Source organism: Salmo salar, chromosome 10 (genome assembly GCF_965601325.2).
Source record: "Salmo salar chromosome 10, fSalSal1, whole genome shotgun sequence".
NCBI lineage: Eukaryota > Metazoa > Chordata > Actinopteri > Salmoniformes > Salmonidae > Salmo > Salmo salar.
This window is the reverse complement of record NC_138300.1, coordinates 82289999-82314529: the sequence shown is the minus strand read 5'-3', so window position 1 is coordinate 82314529 and position 24531 is coordinate 82289999. Positions and strand designations below refer to the sequence as shown.

The 24531-nt window shown below is 42.9% G+C and overlaps 1 protein-coding gene across 2 annotated transcripts in view; it reads right to left on the bottom strand.

Moving 5' to 3' along the window:
- Positions 1 to 2769: 2769 nt before the first annotated feature.
- The window catches only part of pparab (peroxisome proliferator-activated receptor alpha b), a 55949-nt gene continuing 34187 nt past the window's right edge, over positions 2770 to 24531 (bottom strand). The window contains exons 3-7 of one of the 2 annotated variants that reach the window (XM_014124067.3): positions 21836 to 21993; positions 17795 to 17933; positions 12107 to 12306; positions 8256 to 8712; positions 2770 to 8061 (exon numbers count right to left, since the gene is read on the bottom strand). In XM_014124067.3, coding sequence (XP_013979542.1) covers positions 7817 to 8061; positions 8256 to 8712; positions 12107 to 12306; positions 17795 to 17933; positions 21836 to 21993 — 1199 coding nt within the window. In that variant the 3' untranslated portion in view covers positions 2770 to 7816. 2 annotated transcript variants of the gene reach the window in all.

The window sequence follows — 24531 nt, the reverse complement described above, 5'->3', positions numbered from 1 at the left end:
TCCGGATCCAGAATTCTAAATAATGTCACGGGTCTGGGTGGTGTCTGATATTATTGTCACGGGTCTCGGGTATGTGTAATTATAACTGACTTGTCCGGAAGGGCCCGTACAGATCGAAACGTGACTGCTGCAGGAGAGAGAGAGAAATTGTATAATTTATGCTGCTGCTCTTGCTTATCACGAGAGTGGCGCATGTAGCTTGTTGTTGGCCAATCATAAGTCATCAAAAAGGCAATAGGCTACAGTCATAGAACCTTGCTCCGTGTGGCAAAAGTTAGGTGATATCTAATCCATAGAAGATGGAATTACAATGACAGAATTAAAAGTTAAAGGAGATAATGGTGCCGGAGGAGATGGCTGCCGTTTTACGTTCTCCTAACCAATTGTGCTATTGTGTGTGATTTTTCATGTTATTTGTAACTTATTTTGTACATAATGTTTCTGTCACCTTCTCTTATGACCGAAAAGAGCCTCTACTCACTTCGCACTGGAAGAAGATTTTTTCTTTAACAACTCGGATTCAAAGGATTTACTTCAGACACCCGACAAGGCCCAAATCCCCGTGATTCGCATGAGAAAGAGACGGAGATATCGGGATGTAGGTCGGGGTGCCTTGTAAGTGGGTAATCTGCCTCTACCATCACTACTATTAGCCAACGTACCATCATTGGATGACAAAATAGACTAACTATGATCAGGAATATACTACCATTGGGATATTAAAAACTGTAATATCAACTGGCAGGTTTTACGCCGCTTCGGCAAGTTAGAACAGCCGCTTCTGGTAAGACAAGGGGTGGCGGTCTGTGTATATTTGTAAACAACAGCTGGTGCATGAAATCTAATAGTAAGGAAGTCTCGAGGTTTTGCTCGCCTGATGTAGAGTATCTCATGATAAGCTGTAGACCATACTATTTACCAAGAGAGTTTTTATCTATATTCTTCGTAGCTGTCTATTTACCACCACAAACCGATGCTGGCACTAAGACCACACTTAATGAGCTGTATACGGCCATAAGCAAACAGGAAAACGCCCATCCAGAGGCGGCGCTCCTAGTGGCCGGGGACTTTAATGCAGGGAGACTTAAATCTGTTTTACCTCATTTCTACCAGAATGTTAAATGTGCAAACAGAGGGAAAAAAACTGTAGACCACCTTTGGTAGAACTGATTTAAGTTTCCCTGCATTAAAGTCTGCATTCCCTGCATTAAAGGCCACTAGGAGCACCGCCTCTGGGTGAGCGGTTTCATGTTTGCTTATTTCCTTATACAGCTGACTGAGTGCGGTCTTAGTGCCAGCATCTGTATGTGGTGGTGAATAAACAGCCATGAAAAGTATAGCTGAAAACTCTCTAGGCAAGTAGTGGCCTGCAATTTATCACAATATACTCTACTTCAGGTGAGCAAAATCTAGAGACCTCCTTAGACTTCGTGCACCAGCTGTTGTTTACAAATATGCACAGACCGCCCCCCCCTCCCCTCATCTTACCGGAGTGTGCTGTTCTATCTTGCCAGTGCAGCGTATATCCCGCTAGCTGAATATCCATGTCGTCATTCAGCCATGATTCCATGAAACATAGGGTATTACAGTTCTTGATGTCCCGTTGGTAGGATATTCGTAATCGTACTTCGTCTAATTTATTGTCCAATGATCGCACGTTGGCGAGTAGTATTGACGGTAATGGCAGCTTTCCCACTCGCCTTCTCCGGGTCCTGACAAGGCATCCGGCATACACTGACCAGGTGAATCCAGGTGAAAGCTATGATCCCTTATTGATGACACTTGTTAAATCCACTTTAATCAGTGTAGATGAAGGGGAGCAGACAGGTTAAAGGATTTTTAAGGCTTGAGACAATTGAGACACGGATGTGTATGTGTGCCATTCAGAGGGTGAATGGGCAAGACAAAATATTTAAGTGCCTTTGAACAGGCTATGGTAGTAGGTGCCAGGCACACTGGTTTGTGTCAAGAACTGCAATGATGCTGGGTTTTTCACACTCAACATTTGTGCATCAAGAATGGTACATCACCCAAAAGACATCCAGCCAATTTGACAACTGTGGGAAGCGTTGGAGTCAACATTGGCCAGCATCCCTGTGGAAAGCTTTTAATACCTTGTAGATGCCCTGCCCCGAGGAATTGAGGCTGTTCTGAGGGCAAAAGGGGCTGCAACTCCATATTAGGAAGGTGTTCCTAATGTTTTGTACACTCGGTGTATATGTCCCTTTGCTTGTTTTTATCTGTTCTACAAATAGCAAATAGCATGCAGAAAGGCAGTAAATTAGCTTAAACTTTCAAAAACTCCTTGGACGGGGTGTTACCACTGAACATGTATCTAGCTTGAATATGGATCAATATGGATCTCTTCAAATGGATTTGTTTGAATAAATTAGGGCAGTAACAAATTTAAAGTTATTTAATACAATGAATCGTAGTTCAAGACAATTTTCAAATGCTATTTGTGATACAATTTGTTGATTTCCCATGGCCAACCATTTTTATTTATTTTGTTTTTTATTTAACCTTTATTTAACTAGGCAGGACAGTTACGAACAAATTCTTATTTACAATGACGGCCTACCAAAAGGCAAAAGGCCTCCTGCGGGAACGGGGGCTGGGATTAAAAAAAGAAAAATACATGACTTGTTCTTGGTGCCCCATTGGCCACCCCATCAACAAAAATCCTAGAATCGCCTGTTTCTTTCATATATTCAGCTCTCCCCATCAATACAACGCTATTATTCACATAAAAATAGATGGACAATAATGTTGTATTTTAAAATCATTTTATTTTAAAGTCCATTCAAAGTCAACTTGTTTATTGTTTAAATGACTAAGATATACAGTACAATTGTCAAACATTTACAGTATTGCTACAAAGCCACAGTATACATCAACCTCCAAAGACCATCTCTGGTATCTGTGCATGACACTAGCCATAAAAACACTGCATCAACTCCATGACATTTAGTAAATTAATACAGAATAAAAATCATATTTCCTATATCTGATGCCCTCGTCATTTCTATGTAGTTTTATTTATTTGTTATTATTATTGCTATTATTATTTGTGTGCTGTATGGCAGTGCCCTATAAACTCAACAAGAAGAAGAGTACCCCGCTATGGCCTAAACTACAATAAACTAAGGAAGACAAAATTTTCCCTGATACTTGTCAAAAGTTGCTTGACAATTCAACACAAAACAATATACATCACTAAGGGTAGCAGAAATCTCTAGTGTTTGAACCATTATATTACCTTGCTTGTATTTTCACTATTGCAAGACAGAGATCTCTCTAATTTGGAAGAATGCGATTCCAAACAATCATTATGTTCCACAGATTCAACAATAATCCGTCTGTCTATCACAGTTCTGATACCTTCCCTAATTCTGTCATTATGTCATATCCTCTCTTTGTGTATCTCTGTACTGTGTAGTGTCATTTCCATACCAGCACCTTGGTGACACAGAACTGTGTGCGTCTGTAGGACTATACTGTATTGTGTCTAATGTTGCATGGCATGGTGTTAAGGCACGGGTTGTGTTTAATCCCTAATGTGTTCAGTTCACCTGGTGATTCTAGAATCGTTCCAGGTGGCAGTGGATTAAAGGATCGTTGCATTCTATGGAGGCCTGACATTCCCGAGGAATACATACTATAGAACTACCATTATAGGCAGCTTGAAAGTCAGTCATCTAACATATGGCATGATTATGGTTAAGTTAGAACATAGCACAGTGAGAGAGGAGGAGAAAGGAAAGCGGGCAAAAAGCTTGATACAATGGGAGCATGTTAATAAACAATATACCGCATCTTATTACTGCATTTTTCTTCAACTGCATTTAACGGTTATGAAATCGCTGTGCATTGTGTCTAAGTGGACAAGTTATGAGTGCATAATGTCGTATATATTTATCTATACAGAGAAGGGATATAATAGGGCCACAAAAACGACAAAACCGCTTGGCTTGAAGTACACAAAGAGGCAATTATGGAGCATTTATGTTGGGAATAGTGAAATAACACCCTAAACATCTCCTCTATTATTTAATCTTCAACCTGAGATGACAACATAGAAGGAGACTTGCAGTACTGTATCATTACCAGTCTTAACATTAATTATTTACTTATGTCTGTTCAAGACAAAGAATATATCCAGATCACGTTGTCTAGTGAAAAAGTAGTGCCAATAACCCATAGCAGGTTTCGCGGTCAAGTCTTGATATTAGCTCTGAGAGCTTTTAGTATCCCTAAAGCTAAGCACAGCACACTGTACATAACATGTTAACTCTCCCTCTATAGTGTGGGAATTAACAAAAGGAATGTCCCCATTGGGAATCAAATCTATGGTTATATCACCAGTTACTTAGTTACTCTTTGTTACTCTATTTACATTGCACTCTTCAACGAAACAGTTTCAGATATAATCATAGATATGCTTTAGCTTTAGTATAAAAATAAGATCCAACTCAATTATAACATGGTCAAATTAGGTAGCGCTTAAAAGAAGAATCCCCTCAAATCGATATTTTGGTATTTTTTTCCCATTAGTCCATGTCGGCAGTCAAATTTACAAGATATTGGACTTCCAAGAAGCAAAGTGTCGCTTGCCACATCATCATAATGATACAAAATGCATTATATGATGCGAAACACTTTGCTTCCTCAAAATCCTATATTTTAAAAACTTGACTGCTGACATGCAATACATTTTGGGACTGTATTAACAGTGGATTAATGAAATAAATACCCAAATATTTTTTGGAGAGGATTTGGCTTTTAAGCAAAAACATACCTGCATTTCTGTACAATTGAAAACATTGAAAAGTATTTACCAGACAAAGAGGAATACAAAACATATCCAATATCAGTTAGTATCTTGTATAGCTCCGGTTATAGTTGGGGCAAGCAATCACACAATCACTGAATCTATGTACAAAGCATTTATACAATGTGGTGCAGCGAGTGAATCTAGGTCCATTACATGAAACCAAATCATTGATTTATGGATTCAGATGAGAATTTGGTACAGTAAGCAAAGAACAAAAAACATTCCCTCACAGAAAATGCACTTAAGAACGTATTTCCATCAGACAAACATGCACACATGAATGATTATTTCATTATGCTTTTGCAACATTCCCAATAGTTCTGTGAGGGATTGATGGCTGGTTTGATGAAGCAGTTTTAGTATGTCATCTCTACTAGACTCTAACATCCAGATGTAAGTTGTTTTCCATTAATATTTCAAATCACGGAGAGAGCTGGGTTAGTTGACATTCCATACTATACCAGTCAGAGTTGAAATGTTGGCTATTCTTTCTTGTAAGAAAAAGAGAGCGCAACAATGGTCATCTGTCATCAATCCAAAAGAAAATATTATTGTTGTGTAGCATAATTCCCTGAACCATACATCTAACATTTAGAAGATCTAACAAGATCTAACATTTAAAGGCAATGTTACCGCGTTTGCAGAGATTGCATTCACACTAAACGCTGCATTTGTCGGCTCTATCGGAAATGAACTTTAAATGTCATCTGAGCTACAATGCAGATCTTCCACGCTACAGATTGAATCGGGCCCTTAATCTATGGAGCAAGAAAGAGGACCAAGCCAAACGAGGCACTGTGACAGAGAGGGAGCAAGAAAGGGAGAGAAGAGAGAGCGAGAGAGAGAGCTAGAGAGAGAGAGAAAACGAGAACGAGAACGAGAGAGAGAGATGATTGAGTAAGAGAGTAAGTCAGATATGTGTAATGGGGGCTGGGATAATATGAGTGAGAGAGTAAAAGAACAGGCTTTCTGGTAAATTGCTTAAAATGTGGTAAATCTGCTCTCAATCTGCATGTGTTAAGGTTTTAATGTAGTTTAACGTCGTATTAGACCTTTAATACCAGAATGCAAAACAAGATGGAGTGCCAAATATTTGTGTGTTTTTTTTCCAAAAAGGCATAATTCCGGAGGTATAGTATACAAAATAGTCTCATATCACATCTCGGAAGCACACTTGTGCTTTAGTGTTGCAATGTGGGACCATTTACATAGTGAATCTCTAACAGTGGTCATTTCTGAATGTCTGTTATGAAGAAAATCAAACTGCTTCCAAACAAAATGTCCTGATAGAGCCATGTTCTGAAGGGTGGGGGAAACACTATTGACATGGCAGTTTGTTTGCCTTTGTTTGTGAAAATACTGAAAAAAATCGGTTAAAGTTCATTGAGTTTCAAATTGGTTTTATGAAATGAATATAATGCGCAAAAAGCCTCCATGTTAGAGTTTGGTGTAGATAGGAGAGGAAAATGAGACGGATGGTAAGGTATGTAAAAACCATCCCTATACAGCACATGGGGAATAATTCTCTGTAGAATGACTGAAGAGTAACTGATGTTTGAACAACGGAGGCCTGTTGAGGCCAAGAGTGTGTCTGTGCAACTGAGGCTGTGGGTCTTGTGTCGAAAATAGCAAAGGACAAAATATTCAGAGAGATATAGAAGGAGCAATTACTGAAACTCTGCAGCCTCATCCATGATAACATTAGTGAAAGTGCTCATGTTAAATCAATGGCTAAATTATAGTTATAGTTTTTTTCATAGGAATCCCATTTATAATACATGATTTGTTATCGCCTAAGCAGGTGAAAGAATTTGATAAGGCACAGGAGAGCTTTCCCAAAATGAATGAAGCGGTCTGTTACATTTACTTGTCCTGTGAGTTGGATTTTGAGCCGCTGCAGCTGCATCTGAGGGACAATAGTCTGGTACAGTATGATGTATTAGGAAACTGACCATGCAATCCCATTACAGATGTAGGATCTTAATCAATCACTCTTTTAGTTGCTGAGAATTTTCCTGCACAGCAGGAAATGCAAACTTGTAGTGTAAAAGGTTTATAACATTTGCAATTTCTCCTTTTACATTTCAGATTTGATTGGCACTAACGAAAAAGGTGTCATCCCCGACAGAAAATGTCCATGAATTATAATTCACATTTCCTGTTGCTGCAGAAGTATTATCCTGCTGTGGCAAACTATTTCAAATAAAGAACCTACATCTGTACTTCACTGGGGGTGCACAGCCAATCACTGAAAAAGCTGCCTTGCTGTGAGACACAGTCACTCACATCTAAAATCTGTAGTAGGCATTGAAGTCACTTGGGTGTCTTTACTGCAAAGTAGGTGGGCATCACTATCATTCTTTCCTCTCGCTCTCACGTTCGGTACAAAATGGCATAGTTATAAACATACCGCTGGAGTGGTGTTCTGAAGAGTAAGTTCTGCTGTTCTTCACTCTAGTGCCTGAGTATGGCTCAGTGCAGGCCCCTTTAAGCATGTACCTACGCTATAGTTTGACTGAATCTTACTTACCCAAACCAGCAATTTATTACTTGATCTGTGTACTCCAGCCCGATACATGTTCTCTAGCTGGGAACTGCATTAGGATAAACACTAGGATAGGACAGGAGACTCAATTCAGCTCCACACTGCCCCTCCACACACGTAATACGGCCCTATAGGTCCATGTAGGAGTAGTGGACCCAACTGCAGTCGCCCAGAGCGTTGTCCTGTAGTTCTGTCTTGTCCTGTGATGTCTGGGCCTCATAAACACCATTACTCTCGCTGCTGAGAAATACAAGCAACCCTGTATCTGGGGGTTCAGTGGTTCAACCCTATCACCGTGGGACTGTTCAGATAGACTGTTCACGCCTGCGTCCCCAAAATGGCGGACCACCTCCTTTCTAGGCTCAGTACATGTCCCCAAAAATGGAGGGTGAGGTGTGTGTTCTCAGCCCCCAGCCCTTCTCCCTGGGCTCAATATCTCAGTACATGTCCCTATAGATCTCCTGCAGCAGGGGGTGGAGTGACGTGTCCTCTGTCTTCTTGATCTCCTGGACCAACTGCGCATGCTCGGTGACCAGCTGACGGAGGTCGGCCAGTTTCTGCAGCAGATTGGGGAAGAGGAAGGTGTCGTCTGGGTGGTTGGCCAGCAGGTGGAGCTGCAGAACCTGAACAATGTTCTCCTGCATGCACTCGATGTGGGTCACGTTCACCAGGCCAGGGCGGTCTGAGGGAGAGAAAAGAGGAGAGGAGAGTTAGAGAAAGGATTATGCCAACCCAAGAAGAGACATTGTGATTGGCATTGAGGGGACTAGCAAATCCACCAAGAAGACACATAGTAATTAACACTAAAACCAATTACTGTACCAATTGGTGGTCATTAACCCCAGATCCTAGCCTCTCCCGTTCTCTCACTCTCACCTCCACAGCAGATGATGGCAGCCACAAACAGAGCCAGGTCACTGTCATCCAGCTCCAGCCCGTTGAACTTCATGGCGAACTGAAACTTGGGCTCCATCATGTCGCTGAAGGGCCTCCTCAGGCTCTTGAGAAACTCCCTGGTGATGAAGCCCGATCCGTAGGCCACCAGGAGGCCGTCCTTGTTCATACACGATGCCAGCAGGGCGAACAGTGCCTCGTAGACGCCGTACTTCAGCAGAGTCACCTGGTCGTTCAGGTCCAGGCTGGAGAAGCCGGGGACAGACTTGGCGAACTCGGTTAGCTCTGTGACCGTCTCTACGGAGGTGCACTGGCAGCAGTGGAAGATGCGGACCTCAGCCTCCTTCTCAAGCAGATGGCTCCCGGCCGTGCCCACCATCTTAGCCACCAGGGTCTGCTCTGCCAGCTGGAGGGTCTCCATGTCGTGGATGACGAAGGGCTGCAGGGGCATGGAGGGAGACAGGGCGGTGAGGAAACATAGTCTGTAGCCATGTGTAATGACAGCCCTGTATGAAGGAAGGCCGGTAGATAGGAAACTATTTCAAACTGAACTCTAGCCCCTACCTAGACCCTGTGGATGAGATACAGTTGAAGTTGGAAGTTTACATACACCTTAGCCAAATACATTTAAACTCAGTTTTTCAAAATTCCTGACATTTAATCCTAGTAAAAATTCCCTGTCTTAGGTCAGTTAGGATCACCACTTTATTTTAAGAATGTGAAATGTCAGAATAATAGTAGAGAGAATGATTTATTTCAGCTTTAATTTCTTTCATCACATTCCCAGTGGGTCAGAAGTTTACATACACTCAATTAGTATTTGGTAGCATTGCCTTTAATTGTTTAACTTGGGTCAAATGTTTCAGGTAGCCTTCCACAAGCTTCCCACAATAAATTGGATGAATTATGGCCCATTCCTCCTGACAGAGCTGGTGTAACGGAGTCAGGTTTGTAGGCCTCCTTGCTCACACACACTTTTTCAGTTCTGCCCACCTTGACTGTGTTGTCCTTAAGTCATTTTGCCACAACTTTGGAAGTATGCTTGGGGTCATTGTCCATTTGGAAGACCCATTTGCGACCAAGCTTTAACATCCTGACTGATGTCTTGAGATGTTGCTTCAATATATCCACATAATTTTCCTACCTCATGATGCCATCTATTTTGTGAAGTGCACCAGTCCCTCCAGCAGCAAAGCACCCCCACAACATGATGCTGCCACCCCCGCGCTTCACGGTTGGGATGGTAATCTTCGGCTTGCAAGCCTCCCCCTTTTTCCTCCAAACATAACGATGGTCATTATGGCCAAACACTTCTGTTTTTGTTTCATCAGACCAGAGGACATTTCTCCAAAAAGTACGATCTTTGTCCCCATGTGCAGTTGCAAACCGTAGTCTGGCATTTTTATGGCGGTTTTGGAGCAGTGGTTTCTTCCTTGCTGAGCGGCCCTTCAGGTTATGTCGATATAGGACTTGTTTTACTGTGGATATAGATACTTCTGTATCTGTTTCCTCCAGCATCTTCACAAGGTCCTTTGCTGTTGTTCTGGGATTGATTTGCACTTTTCGCACCAAAGTACGTTCATCTCTAGGAGACAGAACGTGTCTCCTTCCTGAGTGGTATGACGGCTGCGTGGTCCCATGGTGTTTATACTTGCGTACTATTGTTTGTACAGATGAACGTGGTACCTTCAGGCATTTGGAAATTGCTCCCAAGGATGAACCAGACTTGTGAAGGTCTACAATTACTTTTTTAGGTCTTGGCTGATTTCTTTTGATTTTCCCATGATGTCAACCAAAAAGGCACTGAGTTTGAAGGTAGGCCTTGAAATATATTTACAGGTACACCTCCAATTGACTCAAATGATGTCAATTAGCCTATCAGAAGTGTCTAAAGCCATGACATCGTTTTCTGGAATTTCCCAAGCTGTTTAAAGGCACAGTCAACTTAGTGTATGTAAACTTCTGACCCACTGGAATTGTGATACAGTGAATTATAAGTGAAATAATCTGTCTGTAAACAATTGTTGGAAAAATTACTTGTGTCATGCACAAAGTAGATGTCCTAAACGACTTGCCAAAACTATAGTTTATTAACAAGAAATTTGTGGAGAGGTTGAAAAACGAGTTTTAATGACTCCAACCTAAGTGTATGTAAACTTCTGACTTCAACAGTAGTTATTTGTAATATTACTACTACTACTAGAATGAAGGAACCATATGTTTCACAAACAGTCCTGCCTACATGTAGGGATAGTGAGTCTATATAAAACATTTATTGACAGAAAGAAAAGAGAGTGTTTATTGCAAGCAGTTGTAAATCCTCATTGTAACATAACCCAAGTCCTGTCCTTGATCCTAGAGTACGTTATAGAACACCTCCGTTCATGTGTCACAGTCTCAAAACCTACATTTTATTTGGTTGTCGTTATGTAACTGTGAAGGTTATAGTAGCTTATTTCTCCTGTAATATGTATGTTGGGGGACAGGGCAAACCGGGTCTAGATTAGCTGTGATGCCCTACACTGTAGCAAAACAAACAACAGGACAATCTAATCTTATCAGGTGTGTACCCTTAGATAGAGCCGCGTCTTACAAAAACACTGCTGCCTGCGCTTCTTCGAGCAAGCACTGCAAGGACACCAGCTCCAATAGAAAATACACAAGGACTGTGAACTTAAACTCTACTGTTATCACTGACTCTCATGAGGTGTTTTCAACACATTGTTTTTTAGAGTGTGAGGCTGCTAAACAACACGTATCTGGGTCATCGTGTTGGTCGGGCTGTAAGTACATGACCAGAGTTGCAGTGGTGAAAGTTCCCACAGGAGCCAATCCAGCACTTGCTCCTAACGAAGAGCTGCGTACTACACACAGCTTACTCAACTCACAATATGATACGCTCCCAACATCTGACTGGCAATGCAGGCCAGAATACTATTGCTGAAGGTGGCAGCTGGGTAAGAGCAGCTTGATCAACAACAGAAAACAAGGTCAGAAGACACAACAATGTGCAGAAGACACGACAATGCATTGCTAAAGGCTACGCTAAAGCTGAGTGGAATGTCTATCCATACAGTGTTACTGTGTAGTTGATCCACCACTTCTACTCCTGGTTTACAATCCCGTGATCCTCCTCTCTGACATCTGCAACACCTACACCCACCGAAGATGGATTTCACCAGAAAACCTCACCCTTACCCCACCCATTTATTCTCCTATGTGATGAAAGAATGAATGGAGTCCACAGATCTAAGGGGACCATCTTTAAAGAAAGAAAGAAAGAAAGAAAGAAAGAAAGAAAGAAAGAAAGAAAGAAAGAAAGAAGAAAGAAAGAAAGAAAGAAAGAAAGAAAGAAAGAAAGAGAGGGAGGGAGGGAGGGAGGGGTGCAGTGGTCTTCAAACACTGTTGATAATGGTCTTTTATAAGTCACGGTCATACAGAGTTGTTCTTCATGTATTCAGACAGATGTGTCCTTGTCCAGACACGTTGGCTTCTAAATGCCATTGATCAAGTTATTTCTGTCGTTGCATGGTTCTTTGGCTCCTAGTGGGTAGTGGTTGCCAACAGGTTATGTTGACACACAAGGACTGTTTGGTTTGCACATTGCATCCCATTCAAACCGGATAAAAATGCAGCCAACGCACTCCAAAGGGAATAATCCAAAATATAATATTGGACCCATCTGATTGCACAGAAGACATGCAGTAGCATCAGAGTTGCAAAAAATTGTATTTCATTTCCAAAATTTGAATGATTCCCTTTGGAGAGTTAGTTTAATTTTTGATCCAACATGCACCCCCCCCCACACACACAATTCTACACACTGCTCTTACTGGAGTGCTTGTCTTGCCGGTGAGGATGGTGCGGGCTTTGGCCTTGTTCATGTTGAAGTTCTTGAGGTAGGCCTCGTAGATGTGCCTGGCCAAAGTCTTCTGGTCGGCCTGCTGGGGGTCCTCCACCTCCCTGTCACCTGTCAGGATCTCTGCCTTCAGCTTCAGCTTCTCAGACTGGGGCATCCGACCAAAACGGATCGCTAATTAGAGAGAGTGCACAGATGAGAACGTACGTGAAGAAAATTACATACAGTATTTACAATACAACGGACAAAGATGCATCTGTTTTGCTGAGAGATATATGGAGACTCAAGACTATTGTATATTGTTTGTCATATCAACATTAGAAAGATATGGAGGCTCAAGTCAATGTGTATTTTTTTTATTTGTTTGCCAAATCATGAACACTGTTGTTCAAAGGTTTTGGGTGTAACTTGGAAGCTGCCCACAGAAGGGATTGCCGTCCAAGAGGTTTGGTTGTTTCCAGGAGCATGTTATTTGTTATGTTTTCTATTCTTTGAGGAAAAATGTACTTACCACGACTGAGATATGTAGTTGTCTCACCTAGCTATCTAAAGATAAATGCACTTACTGTAAGTCGCTCTGGAGAAGAGCGTCTGCTGAATGACAAACGTTTGTTTTTTTAAATAAGTAAAATGTAGCCAGGCTATGGATCCCTGGAGACAGTTGAGAGAAGTGGGGGCAGGATGAGAGGCAGTTGAGGAACAATGTGTTAGACCGCTAAAGGAAATAAGACCAATCAGATAGCTAGTGCCAGTATGTGTGCGTGTGTGTTATTTTTGTACAGAGCGACTCTGACTCTCTCAGACAGTCTGATCCTAAGTGTCTAACTAATCAGATTACTACCAATAACTCAGTGGGCTAACACACATACGCAAACACACACCTCCCTCATAGGGTGCACAACAGCAGGTGCCCCTATTAGGGAAAGGGAGATACCTAGTCAGTTGTATAACTGAATGCCTTCAACTACATATCTTCATCGCTCGTGGACAGACTATGTAAACATATATTGGTACAGTACTGTAGATCTTTAAGCAATAAGGCCCGGGGGGGTGTGGTAAATGTCCAATATACCACGGCGAAGGACTGTTCTTAAGCACGACGCAACGCGGAGTGCCTGGATACAGCCCTTAGCCGTTGTATATGGGCAATATTCCACAAATACCCTAGGTCCCTTATTGCTATTATAAACTGGTTACCAACGTAATTAGAGCAGTAAAAAAAATGTTTCGTCATACCCGTGGTATACCATGGCTTTCTGCCAATCAGCATTCAGGGCTCAAACCACCCAGTTTATAATTAAGCAATAAGGCCCGAGAGGGTGTGGTATATGGCCAATATACCACGGCTTAGGGCTGTTCTTATGCACGGCGCAACGCGGAGTGCTAGGAAACAGCCCTTAGCCGTGGAATATTGGTCATATATCACAAACACCCGAGGTCCGTTATTGCTATTAGAAACTGTTTACCAAAGTAAATAGACCAGTAAATAGTACTTTTTTGTCATACCCATTGTATATGGTCTGATATACCACGGCTTTCAGACAATCAGCATTCAGGGCTCAACCACCCAGTTTATAACGGTCTTTATAAACCGGGTGGTTCAAGCCCTGAATGCTGATTGGCTGAAAGCCGTGGTATATGACAAAAAAGTACTATTTACTGGTCTAATTACGTTGGTAACCAGTTTATAATAGCAATAAGGGACCTCGGTGTTTGTGGTATATGGCCAATATACCACGGCTAAGAGCTGTATGCAGGCACTCCGCGTTGCGTCATACATAAGACCAGCCCTTAACTGTGGTAAGATGGTCATATACCACACCCCCTCAGGCTTTATTGCTTAATTATACTATGGGCACCGATAGCTAACAATTACCAGTAATTCCGGAGCTTGGATTTTTCATCATTGTTTATTTGGACAAATCACAGTTTCACAGGTGTAGAGCCAACCACCTGGCTCTCCAGGCAGGCTAAAGCAAACGCTGAATGTATTTGAAAGATTCATTAGCGAAAGAGGAAGTGAGAGATGCTCTGAGTAGGGATCAGGATACCCAGGATTAGAACATCAGACTAAGCTGAGGGTGAGAGGATGAGTCTCTGACCCTCTACAGCAGAGCACAGGGATGGCGTGGGACAGCAATCTGTCAGAACGTCTATCAAACAACAAACAACTCAACCTATGCTGTTGCAAGGCATAAAGAGCAGGGAGGGCTGTAGTCCTGCTCGAGTCCTCCTCAGTGTATCAGGTTCCATCACCCTCTCCCATGTCCTTTCCCCTGTATACTGTTACATTTAGGAAACACAACACACGTGTTTCCACAAGGAGAAACTCGTCTTGGACACACCCCAGATGTGAAATAAATACTAATGTTGTGCATCAGTCCACATATTAGATTGCTCTCCAGCATGATAGTGTTCAATTCAGTGGTTTACAAACTGAAGTGTGTCCATGATTGCACTGACACTAGTCCCCAGGTCTATTCCCTCCGCAAGGCAATCAAACAAGCTAAGCGTCAGTACAGAGACAAAGTGGAGTTTGCAATTCAACGGCTCAGACACGAGAGGTATGTGGCAAGATCTACAGTCAATCTCGGACTACAAAAGAAAAACCAGCCCCGTCGCGGATCACGATGCCTTGCTCCCAGACAGACTGAACAACTTTTTTGCTCGCTTTGAGGACAATACAGTGCCACCGACACAGCCCGCTACCAAAACCTGCGGGCTCTCCTTCACTGCAGCCAACGTGAGTAAAACATTTAAACGTGTTAACCCTCGCAAGGCTGCAGGCCCAGATGGCATCCCCGGCCGCGTCCTCGGAGCATGCGCAGACCAGCTGGCTGGTGTGTTTACAGACATATTCAATCAATCCTTATCCCAGTCTGCTGTCCCCACATGCTTCAAGAGGGCCACCATTGTTCCTGTTCCCAAGAAAGCTAAGGTAACTGAGCTAAATGACTACCGCCCTGTAGCACTCACTTCCGTCATCATGAAGTGCTTTGAGAGACTAGTCAAGGACCATATCCCCTCCACCCTACCTGACACCCTAGACCCACTCCAATTTGCTTACCGCCACAATAGGTCCACAGACGACGCAATCGCCATCACACTGCACACTGACCTAACCCATCTGGACAAGAGGAATACCTATCTAAGAATGCTGTTCATCGATTACAGCTCAGCATTTAACACCATAGTACCCTCCAAACTCGTCATTAAGCTCGAGACCCTGGATCTCGACCCCGCCCTGTGCAACTGGGTCCTGGACTTCCTGACGGGCCGCCCCCAGGTGGTGAGGGTAGGTAACAACATCTCCACCCCGCTGATCCTCAAAACTGGGTCCCCACAAGGGTGCGCTCTCAGCCCTCTACTGTACTCCCTGTTCACCCATGACTGCGTGGCCATGCACGCCTCCAACTCAATCATCAAGTTTGCAGACAACACTACAGTGGTAGGCTTGATTACCAACAACAACGAGATGGCCTACAGGGAGGAGGTGAGGGCCCTCGGAGTGTGGTGTCAGGAAAATAACCTCACACTCAATATCAACAAAACAAAGTAGATAATCGTGGACTTCAGAAAACAGCAGAGGGTGCAGCCCCCTATCTACATTGACGGGACAGTAGTGGAGAGGGTGGAGAGTTTTAAGTTCCTCGGCGTACACATCACGAACAAACTGAAATGGTCCACCCACACAGACAGCGTGGTGAAGAAGGCGCAGCAGCCCGTCTGAAGTTTGCCAATGAACATCTGAATGATTCAGAGGACAACTGGGTGAAAGTGTTGTGGTCAGATGAGACCAAAATGGAGCTCTTTGGCATCAACTCAACTCGCCGTGTTTGGAGGAGGAGGAATGCTACCTATGACCCCAAGAACACCATCCCCACCGTCAAACATGGAGTTGGAAACATTATGCTTTGGGGGTGTTTTTCTGCTAAGGGGACAGGACAATTTCACCGCATCAAAGGGACGATGGACGGGGCCATGTACCGTCAAATCTTGGGTGAGAACCTCCTTCCCTCAGCCAGGGCATTGAAAATGGGTCGTGGATGGGTATTCCAGCATGACAATGACCCAAAACACACGGCCAAGGCAACAAAGGAGTGGCTCAAGAAGAAGCACATTAACGTCCTGGAGTGGCCTAGCCAGTATCCAGACCTTAATCCCATAGAAAATCTGTGGAGGGAGCTGAAGGTTCCAGTTGCCAAACGTCAGCCTCGAAATCTTAATGACTTGGAGAAGATCTGCAGAGAGGAGTGGGACAAAATCCCTCCTGAGATGTGTGCAAACCTGGTGGCCAACTACAAGAAACGTCTGACCTCTGTGATTGCCAACAAGGGTTTTGCCACCAAGTACTAAGTCATGTTTTGCAGAGGGGTCAAATACTTATTTCCCTCATTAAAATGCAAATCAATTTATAACATTTTTGACATGCGTTTTTCTGGATTTTTTTGTTATTCTGTCTCTCACTGTTCAAATAAACCTACCATTAAAATTATAGACTGATCATTTCTTTGTCAGTGGGCAAACGTACAAAATCAGCAGGTGATCAAATACTTTTTTTCCCTCACTGTAAACGGCAGGACATCGATCTTAGCTAAGTTTCAGAATGCCATGTTTTATGTTGACATAAAACACACAGGTAAACAACATCCATCCAATAGGGTCAAAGAATTTGAACTAATTGTCCTGGATCAAGGTTTTTGATTGTAGATTAACTCTATAAAGTAAAGATCCTTATGTTTATAGTGCTTGTAGTTAGTCTGTCTGTATGTATGAGGGTGCATGTCTGTGATTTTTTTCTGTACAGTGAAATCTGTTGTACGATTTTTTTTTACACTGTGTGTGTAGGCAGTAATGTTGCACTAGTAACGTATCCTATTGAAAGACACGCTGCACTACCCTGTAAAGCTCTCTATCAGCCCTGGTCACATGACCGGCAGGCCCAGGCTGAGACTCCCACTGTATGTTTCTCTGTTCACACATCCACAGCTAAAGGGTGAGGAGGGTTCAGCCAACGCAATACAACCCCACCTTATAGTTTTACTGACCTTCACAAGGAAACACCACAGACAGTCTGCATAGAGACCACCACACAGAGGCAGAGAGACTCATGCATCAATTGCATCGTTTTTGTCTGGATAAAGCGAAATATGAAACGGTGCAAATGTTGAACAATTGTTTCATTTTTTTTTAATGAAAATTGTAGGATTCACGGCAGTCTATCAAGTGATTACCTACTCTCATTAGTCTTGAAAAGCAACCTTCTGTGTTAATGTGGTGTTAAATTGCAACTCCCGGTTCCTCAAGAGTGTGGTTTTGAATGGCGTACATGTATGTGTGCGTATGTCTACGTGCAAATGCATATGTGTGTGTGTGTGTGTGTGTGTGTGTGTGTGTGTGTGTGTGTTCCTCTCTGGTTGCTGCTGGCAGGTTGTGCTGTATGCAGAAAGTAGTACTCAGGGATCTGGCTATGTCTGTGTTCCGGGCTGTATCACAACCGGCCGGGATTGGGAGTCCCATAGGGCGGCGCACAATTGGCCCAGCGTCGTCCGGGTTTGGCTGGTGTAGTCCGTCGTTGTAAATAAGAATTTGTTCTTAACTGACTTGCCTAGTTAAATAAAGGTTAAAGAAAACATTTTTCAAAAAGAAAAGAAATCCTCACCGTTGTGGGACATGCCCACAGACAGGCACTTCTGGAAGCGGCAGTATTGGCACTTGTTACGGTTCTTCTTTTGTATTTTACAGCGGCGCTCACACTTGTCATATTCCAGCTTCAGGCGGATGGTCCGCCGAAAGAAACCCTGCAGGCACAGAAAGAGGAGAGAGATAAATGTTCAGGTCGAGACCCAATAGACTGCACTCATGAAAGAAACTCAGCCTCGACTCAGTAGGCGAACTCAACCACACACTATAGTGACTTGACAAAAGAAGACTATTGTCAGTTCATACCAGATATCTTGATATCTCTCAACTGCTAACTTTATTAAACGTGTTCCGTCATCTAAGACTTTCTCAAGCTCAGCTATCTATCAGCGAAGTGAAGGCAGTGTCCTGGCCTAGAACATGACACTAAGGAAACTCCAAATCACCCAATGGCCACTTTGGCCATAATACAGAGAATGGACCCAATGACTGGAGCATGACACTATCAGTCTGGACATATATGCTTATCACATCTAAATGGGATTTCACTTATATTACACAACCCTGAGAAACAACAGTGTCTGGCTATGGGCAGCAGTAGATGTCCTGTGCTGAGTGGTTAAGGGCTTGGACTGGGGTTGGGGCGGGGGGGGGGGGGGGGGTATTGAAATGGACAGGGAATTGCTTAAGAAGAACATATTTAGCCACCTCCATTCCAAGACATTCATTTCCCAATTCTTGTGAAAGATCTCCTTAATGTGTCCCTGCACATGGCAGGCACTAACGCTTGCAAGGACATGCCACGTGCATGCACACACACCCCCACCCCTCGAGGATCACATGAGGCCAGGGCAGAATGCCTGTCAGACACAACGGCCTCATGACAGGCCTGTCTCGTGTCTTTGTACGTCGTCCTATCCAGGGGTCAGTCCCCTCCCGTCCCTCTCAGATGACCAGACAGCTGAGGAGCAGGGCACACGTGGGTATGTGACAACAAAGAGGGGAAAGCTGGAATGCTGTTTTAACCTATCATCATCTAGAATCCGAACTTACAGTTTTATCAATCCGAATTTACTCATAGGTTCCAAATACCTGTGTGTGTGTGTATTGTATGTGTGCTATGTACTGTGTGTCTGTGTATCTAGCTATGCCCTTCAGTGTGTCTCCATGTCTCTGGGAGACACACCGGCCCACTCTGTGCTGCCCATCTGATTGGCCAAGAGGAAGGTTCACAGAGTTCACTGTAAGAGCAACGGCGACCTCTGGTTTATGGCCCCGTACCTTGGCCGGGCCTGCTCCATGGACCACGTAGCGCACATAGCTGGAGTTCCAATCTGGGACAGCTATGCTTGACCAGTTCAGGCAATGTCCACTCTAGCCTCCAGCAGCCCTGAGCCAGGTCCAGCCAGGGCAGGGTAGGATACACTGTGGAACTCAGTGCAACAGTGTGTTGACATGAGGGGAAGGAGTGACTGAAAGCACTGCCAACTTCGCCATGTGAGATCCATACTCAGATAGCCCTGGCACAGGGATAGATGGGCTGGCCAGGGATCTAAGAAGGCATCACCCATACATTCAGGGTGAAAGACTATGTAGAAAATGTAGCGGATGAAAACCCATTATCTTTGCCTGACTTTCATAGCAGGGTGAAAATCGACTCTTCTCCTTAGGGCATGGGTATTCAACCTGGGGTCTCGGAGGTACTGCAGGGGGTTCCGCGAAAATATTTGGAATAATGCAATCTTTATTTCTCAACTCCTAATATTGACCAAATTACACTAATTGGAGTTCATTACACTCAGTAGCTGACATTGGCTTTGAAAAAGCACTAGTGAGTACCAGTCGCAGCAAGTGCCTCTGGCTGCTTGTAAGCTTTCTTGACTTTTTGCCAACACATGGCTAACCTTTGTTTAACCATGTGTTCGGAGTGGGCAATGTTAGAGTTTACACTTCATCTTCCAATTACAGACGTAGGAATATTAATTTGAGCCAGTTTGCTACAGTAGGAAAATAATCCTGCACCAAAAGGAAATGTGAATTATTATGTGGATTATAATTCATGGAGATTTTTGTTGGGGTTGATACATTTTCCGTAAAGGAAAATTAAGTGAATTTTTAAAGTGGGAAATACAAACTTTAGAAGCCTTTTTAAACCTCCTACATGACTACAAGTTAGACATTTCCGTCATTGCAGGAAAGTCCTCCAGCAACAGGGTGATCAAATGAAGATCCTTCATCTGCATAACTGCACATTTAGTGCACTGCTGAGAAAGAAATCCAACCAGGAAGTGGTTTGTAGTTTTTCAAGTGATTGCCTATCCAAACTATAGTGTCTGTGGGGTCATTTTGCACTTCCTAAGGCTTCCACTAGATGTCAACAATCTTTAGAACCTTGTTTCATGCTTCTAGTGTTACTGGGGAGAGAAAAAGAGCTCACTCAACAAGTGGACTGCCTGATGCCAATGAGTTGTTTACTGCGCAGTCACGCAGGCGCGCTGTTCCTTCTTTTTCCTCTGTAATGAATATGCTATTGTCCGGTTGGAATATTATCTAATATTTATGATAAAAAGACCCTAAGGATTGATTGTAAACATTGTTTGACATGTTTCTACGAATGGTAATGGAACTTTTGGACTTTTCGTCTCGGGTTTTGCACTCGCGCATTATGCCTTTGGAATAGTGATCTGAACGCGTGAACAAAACGGAGGTATTTGGACATAAATATGGAGTTTATCGAACAAAATGAAAATTTCTTGTGGAAGTGGGAGTCCTGGGAGTGCATTCCGACAAAGATCAGCAAAGGTAAGTGAAGATTTATAATACTATTTCTGAGTTTTGTTGACTCCAGAACTTGGCGGGTAACTGTATAGCTTGCTTTGATGGCTGAGCTCTGTACTCAGAATATTGAACAATGTGCTTTCGCCGTAAAGCTATTTTGAAATCTGACACAGCGGTTGCATTAAGGAGAAGTGTATCTATAATTCTTTCAATAACTGTTGTAAATTTTATCAACGTTTATGATGAGTATTTTTGTAAATTGATGTGCTCATTCACCGGAAGTTTTGGGAGGCAAAACATTTTCTGAACATCACGCGCCAATGTAAAATGGGGTTTTTGGATATAAATATGAACTTTACCGAACAAAACATACATGTATTGTGTAACATTGAGTCCTGGGAGTGTCATCTGATGAAGATCATCAAAGGTTAGTGATTCATTTTAGCTGTATTTCTGTTTTTTGTGACGCCTCTCCTTGCTTGGAAAATGGCTGTGTGGTTTTTCTTGTCTCGGCGCTGTCCTAACATAATCTAATGTTATGCTTTCACTGTAAAGCCTTTTTGAAATCGGACAATGTGGTTGGATTAACGAGAAGTGTATCTTTAAAATGGGATAAAATAGTTGTATGTTTGAGAAATTTGAATTATGAGATTTGTGTTGTTTTGAATTTGCCGCCCTGCTATTTCACTGGCTGTTGAATAGCGTGCATCCCACATGCCCCAGAGATTAACATCTGCTAAATCTGTGTACGCGACAAAGACATTTGGTTTTGATAATGTAAGGAGGTCAAAATAATGAAAAAAAATATTGACCAAATATATTCATTTTGAAATGTTGATTCATTCTTTTTTTTCCCCCATTACCATTCAAAGGCTCAGAAGTAATACAGTAACAATGTTAAAGGTCATGGGGTCAGCACATAGACCACCTACTTTTGGGTCACAACTAAAGACTGGGATATGCTTACTTAGTGGTTAGTGGTATGTGTGTCATAACAACACCAAAACGACATTATCTTACAGTGTGATCTAGTGGCCTTCCGGTGGCAGATTGAGATCTTCTCTGTCCTCCAGTGACAGTGACAAAACACATAAGCCTTGGGCTGCTCTTCAACAGGCACAGAAATAATTAACCAAGAGAGCATCCACACCAGTGTCCTTGTTGTAAAACATGTGTTGGAGTGCACTCTGACCAGGTGTGTGATTATGTAGGCATATATTTATGTGTGTGTGTATTGTGCATGCTTTGCGTACGTGTGTGTGTGTGATGTCTGGTCACTCACCTTGCAGCCCTCACAGGCGTGAACTCCGTAGTGGTATCCGGAGGCGCGGTCGGCACACACCCGACACTCCAGGTTGAGAGAGGTGGAGGAGAACTCCTCCAGCCCTGCAGCCGCCCCATACCCCCCTGACGACGGGCTGGAGGCTGGGGTCAGAGCATCTGGCGAACGAACACGCACACACACACGCACGCACGCACACGCACACACACACACACACACAGACACTTATAACCAATGAACCAATAAACCTTGAGACATTGATATTCCTATTAGTGTTTTGACTGTGAAGCCTCTATGCCCTAGCTGGCAGAATATGTGTACCAGTGGAAAGTCACTGGTGTCTCATGCCTTTGGCCAAACACAGAGGAAGAGCACATGTAATATGTGTTCCATTGCATCTCTATAAATACGTAGAGACAGTCATACACACCACTAAAAGTGGATGAGCAACACTTCTAAATTCAGGGGATGAGTCAAATATTGACCCATGATACACACACTGTATCTTTCTTGTTTCCCGAATACAAACACACCAAACACACAGCATTCCAGGGACGGTGCAAAATAGAGCAGCACTAAATCATCCCACATGAGGTGGGTGAGAGAAGCCAAATCAGGGATAAATATTGGACTAACTGCACGTGACACACACACACACCCACAATACTCTACAGTCTGCACTGTAACAAGGAAGAGAATATCACGTCCCAGATACTCAGTGTCTGCTTCTTCTTCCCCGCTCTCTCTCTCCCTCCTTCTTCACTCCTTAAACCACCATAAACAACCAGTACTTCTCTAACACTCCATTACTTTTCCATGATATCATCATTGTTATTTTCCATGAAGCCCCTCCTCCCTCCTCTTCCCAATACGCCAGCCCCCTCTTTGCCTCTGTGTTTACGTTCCAGTCACTGTTTCAAGTCTATTTGCATAATAACTAATACGTAGTAACATATTTGTTAACACATCCCAGTGGTTTCTATTAGACACAAAACAACACAATGTTTACAAAAATATTATTTAGGGCACAGCAAATTGACCAGTGTTCCCAAGTGTTGATTTTTCAGTATAACATTTCTAGTGTTGATTCAGGAGTTCAATTCACTTTCTAAGAGTGAATTTAACACTCACTGGTGTAAAAGAACCCCCAGTGTTGGTGTTAATAACCAGTGCTGAGTGTGAGAGTCTGATTGTGTACTCTCCCATCCATCATTATCATATTTCCCAGCATGCTCTGCTGCAGCTTGATTTTTTTGGTGGATTGTTTTTACTATCTGTGTTTTTGTATGTACATTGATTGATTTTATGCTACACAAAGATAAATAACATTTTTTTCTAAACTAATCCAATCCGTTAGTTAGATGTATTGCAATCGTTACTGAAATGGTTGTTCTAGTTTAAATGGTTTAGGTAGTATCCATTATCAATGTTTCGAACCCTGATTGTTATTCTGAATGCAAGATCTGGGTGAATAAAAATTTGAACTGTTGGCTGTCCTAACTCTGGCTGGATTCCAGTAGGAATTGCACATCACTTTGCAAGCCAGCATAAGGTGACTTGTAAACCAGGAGGTTCCTAACACCACTGATTAGGGTAAAGCCTGGCCGTCAACGTAAGGCCTTATGATATGTGTAATGTATTGTCATAAATTTACAGTGGGAACTCACTCGGCGAAGTCCACAGGATTGGAAATGAATGAATTCACTAGTCGTGGTACCTTGTCCTGACCTGTTGCACCCTCTATAATCACTGTGATTATTATTGGACTCTGCAGGTCATCTACAGTATGAACATCTTGAAGAACGATCTAGCCTCAATGGCCATGTACTCTTAGAATCTCCACCCGACACAGCCAGAAGAGGACTAGCCACCACTCAAAGCCTGGTTCCTCTCTAGGTTTCTTCCTAGGTACCAGCCTTTCTAGGGAGTTTTTCCTAGCCACCGTGCTTCTACATTGCTTGCTCTCTCGCGTTTTAGGCTTGGTTTATATAAAGACACTTTGTGACAACTGCTAATGTGAAATGGACTTTATAAATACATTTGATTGATTGACTTGTAAATATTATTGTAATGTCTTTAACCCAACAGCGACTTTGTCAAGAGATACTGACCTATTGGTTTAATGATTCAAAATACTACATGAGGTGTTATTGCATAACACTGAAAGTTTTAATTCCCTAACACTGACAAAGTGTAACAGTGTCAGCACTAAGCACAGTGTTAATTTAATACTCAAAAATGTGGATTCGTATAGACACGGGCCCATAGTTAGATTTGACACTGTCAGTGTTAATTTAACACTGACTAATTTGCTGTGGGGGAGTGTGTGTCTGAGTCCAAAATGGCATCCTATTCCCTATAGCCTAGGGCCCTGGTCAAAAGTAGTACACTATATAGGGAATAGGGTACCATGTCAGACTCAGCTTGTGAGTTGAGGAATGTGTGTGGATTTAGGAATTCCTCTGTGGAAGTGTGGGGAAGAGGAGAGTGGCCTCAGGGTGTGAATATGTAGGTCAGACATTCACAGAACAGATAACCCCTCTGTCAAAAGCAGCTCTGTTGCCTTGAGGTAAGGTTAAACAAGCCGAGTGTCCTCTCTTAACCCTCTGAGTCAGGGTGAATTACAGATTAGCTATGTGAAGAGGGGTCCTGAATGATCAGGGAATATATGGTCAAACGATAACAACGTAGAGCTG